At 37.4% G+C, this 6,659-nt stretch overlaps 1 protein-coding gene across 1 annotated transcript in view; it reads right to left on the reverse strand.

The window, feature by feature from the left end:
• LOC149788618 (uncharacterized) overlaps positions 1–6,222 on the reverse strand; it is a 152,524-nt gene extending 146,302 nt beyond the window's left edge. The window contains exon 1 of the mRNA XM_089974700.1: positions 5,735–6,222. Coding sequence (XP_089830826.1) covers positions 5,735–6,056 — 322 coding nt within the window. The 5' untranslated portion in view covers positions 6,057–6,222. The remainder of the gene's footprint in view (positions 1–5,734) is intronic.
• Between the last annotated feature and the right edge of the window lie 437 nt (positions 6,223–6,659).

The raw sequence follows: 6,659 nt of genomic DNA on the forward strand, positions 1-6,659 counted from the left end.
TTCACATAAACATACCCCAACAAAATATGGGATACAAGTCTCTATTCAAACAAGTGTACTTTGAATGACAAACATGTTTAATCAACATCTATGTTTTTTTCCTTCTGCAGCCCATGGGAATGTCCTATTCATTTCATGAATCTATCAGTTTCTTTGACAATCTGTTTTCTTCATCAAAACCACATTCAATAAACATTTTCAGCATGTCAGAATCAGATTCATCTGCAGCCTTGCACCTAGCACCAAAGGAATTAAGTATAATTACAAATACACATGATGATTACTTTAAATATATGGCAGAAAAGAACTGCTTATTTCAAATTATGATAATTAGTGTAGAAGTTAATATTTATATGAACAAAAAATTTACTAAAATCACTGGCACTATACTGCAAGGGTTCTAAACATTGCTGAAGGATTTAAATTACTATAGATTCAAAGTGTGATGAGTAATGCTTATCAAGGTGTGGTGTTAAAGCACTTTTTCTTTTGCTTAAACAATCATTTTGCACCATGTTAGTGTTAGGACTGGTTGGTCAGGTGTCAGGATACTGTGAATGGGTGGGACATCATGCTACATCTCTGCAGCATAATGCCCCAGTGCTAGACATCATTATAAACTGAGACACTGCAGATATTGTTGCAATATGACTGAAAAATTGTTCAAGATAAGTAACAAATCCAAATCACACATCATTATGCACTATCACTCAAAAAACAGGTGTCTTGATATCCTTGTCTGCTAACATATGCATCTTCACATAAATCCCTGTACATACACTTCAACCCTTTTGGATACCATGCATACTAATTAACTTATATGTGCTTTGTAGAAATGGATACAAGTTTGCTGACACACACAAAAACACTTTCATACTGCAGGCTTGATTTAGAACTACACATAATTTTACATAAGATTTCAACATCACTGGCAACCTGAGTATGATATAAAGTTTCTTAGACAATTACTGAAATAGTTTCTCTCTAATGTGATCTTCAGTGGCTGAGAATTTAATCCTGATATGTACCAAATAATGATCATGTACTTGTTCATTTATCCTTTCTATCATTCTCCAATGAGGATCTCACAAGTTAATTCCAGGGCCTCTAAGAAATATGCTGGAAACTTGTTCCTTGAGTGGAGTCCAGGACTCTTGATACTGAAACTCTGTTGACTACCATGTTACAGGAAGATTTGGAAAAGGCTGATAAATAAATTTCAATGATTCTTGATAACATTCCAGTGCTAAATAAAAACTGCCATTATTTCATCTGCTGAATGAAAACAGACTTAAAAGCACAAAACTTTTTAAGAGTTCAGCCTAAGTTACCTAGAAACATTACACTGTTTTATTTTCTGGGACAGATTCATACTACATAAGAATGAGTTTGGCAGAAGTTGTAAAAAAAAATTATTATACATTATACATGTAGTATATTTCTTTGTCTTAATCTGACAATTGTTAAGATATTCTATTTCCATTGTGGTGATTTATTTGTGTCCTTTTTTGAAATTCTGTTTTCTTTACATGTTCATTTCAAGATGTCATGATAAATACAAAAAGCTTTCAATGTTTTACCCAATCAATTTCATAAACTGGTTTTCTCTCAATGCAGTCTAGAATGTTTTTCATATTTATTTATTATTGCCTTTTTGCAATTTCAGGATTTCTTTTATTATTCTCATTGTAATCATACAGGTTAGCATCCAGCATCATAAAATAAATTTTATGTGTCTACCTTTTAATATAGTTGAATAACTAATGTGACTGAAAATTTACTTTATCTCTCTTGCAGTTATACAGGTCTATTAAACCAAAGACTGCATCTTGCATCACTAATCAATATTCAGTATTGCATTTGGCAATATCGATATATAGAGCATGTTCAATTTAAAGCATGACCTAGCTTCAAGTTACCAAAATTTAAAACCTTTAAACACCTGATAATGAAACAGCAATAACAATAAACATAGGCTGTTACAAAAGTGCCTATAGCATCCTATATCATTGGATCTATTTGAAGAAAATAAAACAAGATGGCTGCTATCGCTTAACCGGCTTGAAGCAGCTGTTCCGTTTTTTAGTGCCGTTTTCATGATTGTTGTGCTTGTTGCCTGTTTTCATCTTCGTTATTGTGTTCATTATGTATTGGCTGTTAAATTTGTATGTTTCTTCATCTCCTTGTTTTGAAAATGAGAACAATTAGACTTTTTCTCAGCTGTCTTGCTCCACTGTTTTTGAACAAACCGCCATCACATGATACTCGCCAATCAACCCATTTATGCTATGATGGACCCTCATTAATTGCTTTAAATGATCACTCCTTGGCTCTCCACACTACATTGTGCTCTAGACTAAACAAACTGGGACTATATTCATCATTACCTAAATGTAAACAGAAGCGAAAAAAGAAGCTGGCCGGAGTAGAACAGGAAGAAGAATCCCAGTTACCTCCCTTATTTCGGCTCAACAATTTAAAAAAATTTCTACCGTTAATTTTTTTTAGATAACCTAATTCAAATCCCCATTAATTCGTCAACTTTTGTGCCAACTATCCAAGAAATACCTCTATGCATTGCATTATTTAATGCCCAGTCAATAGGACCACCGGAAAAGCGCATAGAAATAATTAATCTTATCAACGACCAAAATGTTGACATTATTCCTGACAGAAACATGGCTATAAACATCAGGCGATGAACCCAAGTGTGCGGATCTAACACCCATTGGTTACTCCATCAAGTCGTTCCCCCGTAATTCTCGCAGAGGTGGAATTGCTGTCATCACAAAGAACTCCATGATAAAACGTCTTAACTAAAATCACAACATTCAATTTCAACCACACATAGTTTCAACTAGTCCAAACCACACTCACACTGGAGCAAAGGTCAGTCCATTTTTTCTGCCTATACCGCCCTCCTCCTAGCAGAAAAAAACAAGCTGGCTGACTCTCTCTGTTTGGAGCAGTTTCCGAATCTCCTGGACTATGGAAATTCGATAGGTGGCAACCTGATAATTCTTGGAGATTTCAACTTTCACTTTGACTGTCCCGGAAACTCAAATACATCAAAACTCATAGGTTCCATTAATGTTTTCAACCTCAAACAGTCAGTTAACCAACCCACCCATAAACATGGTCACATTTTACACTGGATTCTTCATAGACCTGATGATAACATTCTACGGTCCTCCCTGGTATCCCATGACCTTGCATCAGATCACCTCTGCATTATATGCCGTATTGACGTATCAGTCCCTAACCCTCTACCTTAATCTGCTACTAAGAGAAACCTCCGTATGATAAATTGAACCAAACTAATGCACAACATCCAAGCTAACCTAACAACTTGCTTACCTCCTACCGCAGAACAACTCGATAACTGTCTGCGTTCATTGCTTGACAAACATGCCCCAGCTACCAAGTGCAGATTATCAAATTCAAAAGTGTTCTCCATGGTATAGCAGTGTTAGGGACCAGCTTCGCACTGCTAAAAGAGACCACCGTAAAGCTCAGAGGCTCTGGCTTTCCACCAGACTCACTATTCATAAGCAAATCTATGAAGTCGCTAAGAAGAATGTCACAAATATAGTCCATGCAGCGAAATCAGCACACTACACTACTAAGATCATGGAAAGTTCAAGCTGCAAAGAGCTCTTTGAGATTACTAACAAGGTAATGTCAAGGAACAAATGAACACCACTTCCAACTACCTTCTCTCCAGTCGTCCTTTCGGACATGTTTGCAAAGTTCTTCCGTGACAAAGAACAAACCATTAGAGATAAGCTTTACACCACAATTTCAATTGACTCGTCATCACCATATAGTTGGGATACAGAATTTCAGCGGCAACCATTAGCAACATTTGAACCTGTCTCTATGGATTTCATATGCACAATCCTGATGAAGAGTGCACCAAAGTCATGTGAACTTGATCCAATTCCAACATCACTGCTGCCTGAGTGCTTATATCCAGTATTGCCTTCACTAACTGATGTTATTAATACCTCTCTCTCATCCAGGGAATTCCCATCATTTTTCAAAACTGCCATTGTAAAGCCTCTGCTGAAGAAACCAACACTAGACCATAACGATTTAAAGAACTATTGCCCAGTTTCTAATCTCCCATTCATAAAAAAAATCTTAGAAAAGGTTGCTCTATCCCAGCTTGTATCTCATCTAAATTCAAACAGTCTTTTTAGCAATGTACAATCTGCATATCACCCTTGCCACAGTGCTCAAACTACTCTTCTAAAAGTAGTTAATGACATTCTGCGTTGGATAGCGGAAAGATTACAGTCCTGCCCCTCCTTGATTTGTCTGCAGCATCTGACACAATAGACCATGATGTATTACTTCACCGTCTCCAGCATGTATTTGGCATTCATGATCAGCCTTACTGTGGTTCAAGTCTTCCTTGGTCAACAGGACACAAATTGTATCTGCAAATGGAATACACTCCAGCCCAGTTGATCTATGTTGTGGTGTTCCACAGGGGTCTGTTCTTGGACCTGTTCTCTTCATTCTGTACACTCAGTCGCTCTCAAGTGTCATGGATCATCATCCAGTGTCTCACCAATTGTACGCTGATGACACCCAAATATACAAATCTAGCCACCCAACTGAAGTTGATGCTACCATCCAAGGTGTAGAGAGGTGCATTTCTCATGTGAAATCATGGATGACATGTAACAAGCTGCAGATGAAAGATGATAAAACTGAGGCCATTCTGATCACAACATAAAGACTTTCTCATTCAGATCCTTTACCTCAAACAATAAATATCAGCAACGCCAACATTAAATTCACACAATCAGTACAAAACCTAGGTGTTACTCTGGACAGTACTCTCACATTGCACCAACATGTCATGAACATATGTAAGGCTGCATATCTTGAGCTGAGATGCATCAGCTCCATTCGCAAATATCTTTCACTTGATGCCACTAAAACACTTTTGTGTTCATTAATACTTTCAAGACTGGACTATTTTAATTCAATTCTGTCTGGTTCATCTCAATATCTACTCCAGAAACTTCAAAAAGTTCAAAACACAGCTGCTTGGATCATACTTAGAGTACCACGATCAGAGCACACCTCCCCGCTGCTCTGTACCCTACACTGACTATCCATTCGATCCAGAATCAAACACAAAATTTGTTCTCTGTGCTACGTTTCACTGTCAGACTCTAGTCCAACATACCTATCCGATCTCACCCATGTGTACACACCAGCAAGATACTTATGCTCATCCTCTGACAATCATATACTCATTATTCCCACTATGAAAACAAAGTCACATGGACAGCGTTCTTTTGCATACCAAGGCCCAGCAACATGGAATGAATTACCCACTGAACTTAGACACAGTGATCACTTTCATGAGGGCTCTCAAAACTCACTTATTTCGACTTCAAGAACAAACTTAAAGATCTAATAATGTTTCCTACCTGAAATATTCTCAGCATGTTTTTTTATTTTTTAATGATTTTTTTCTAATTTCATGGTGTTTGTTTTTGTAATAATATTATTATATATTTTTATCTTATAGGTGTTGTCTAATGTTGTAAAGCGCTTAGAGCTTCTAAAGATTAGGCGCTATACAAAGTCCTCATTATTATTATTATTATTATTATTATTATTATCTCTAATTACCTTCCAAAAGTTGAATGAAAGCTAAGAAATATGAAATTTGTTGGGGAAAGGACACAAATTGAACATCCATATTATTTACTTTGTGATTCCAATAATGTTCTGTGGAGTCTTCCTCCGTGCCTTCCTTCCCCCTCGGTCTGGTAGCACGAGTTCTTCCGCCAATGCATGACCTCAGACGTACTGGAACACTCAGTGAACGTATCGCTATCAAAACTGTCCCGACGACTATCGTGCCAGCGGTCATAGATCTCGAAAAGCAGGCCATCCACGATGGACGATTGCCTTTCCAATCTCGAAAGGCCAGAGTGGGAGGGGGTATCATTGCTGATGTCGTCTCCCCAACGTGTCGTTGCCACATCGTCAGCGTATAGATCGATTCGACCACTGTCCGAGGATGACATTCGTGAATGGCTCAGCGGCTCATGAGGGAACCTAATATGGAGGTGCTTTTGCCCTTGTATATGTGCACTATTTCGTAAGGGGCATGTCAGTTGGTCCGGAATGTTAGTTAGTCTTATATCGTCCTGTAACAATCCTTGTCCGGTTGAAAATGTTCTCGCAACGGCCATCTTGCCATGTTTACATATTTCGGATACCTTTACATTAGACTGCTTCCTTATGTTTTCGGTAGTCTCCGGACCTCAACAGATCCCGCATCTATTTTAACATATACACTAAGACCAAGAAATATACTGTAGTATATCTACAATATTAAGTTCTGCAAAAGATTATAATTTGCTTTTTCTGAGTTAAGTTACGCCTCGGAGCAGTAATTTACAGAAGAAAAAAAATGCATACATTTTGTTCGCCAACTACGTCTCAGAAACTGCAATCTATTTGAACTGCATCGGCTATTTCTATGATTATAGATTGATTACATGACAGACTGGTGCTTTGCGAATTAAAAATAAATAGATCCATGCATTCGCAATTTTCGGTCAATTCGTGCAATTTCTAATACGTAAATCATCGAGATTATCTGATATATACTCGATATCAGCCCA

Source organism: Sinohyriopsis cumingii, chromosome 11, assembly GCF_028554795.1.
Source record: "Sinohyriopsis cumingii isolate HCF-2022 chromosome 11, ASM2855479v2, whole genome shotgun sequence".
Classification (NCBI taxonomy): Eukaryota; Metazoa; Mollusca; class Bivalvia; order Unionida; family Unionidae; genus Sinohyriopsis; species Sinohyriopsis cumingii.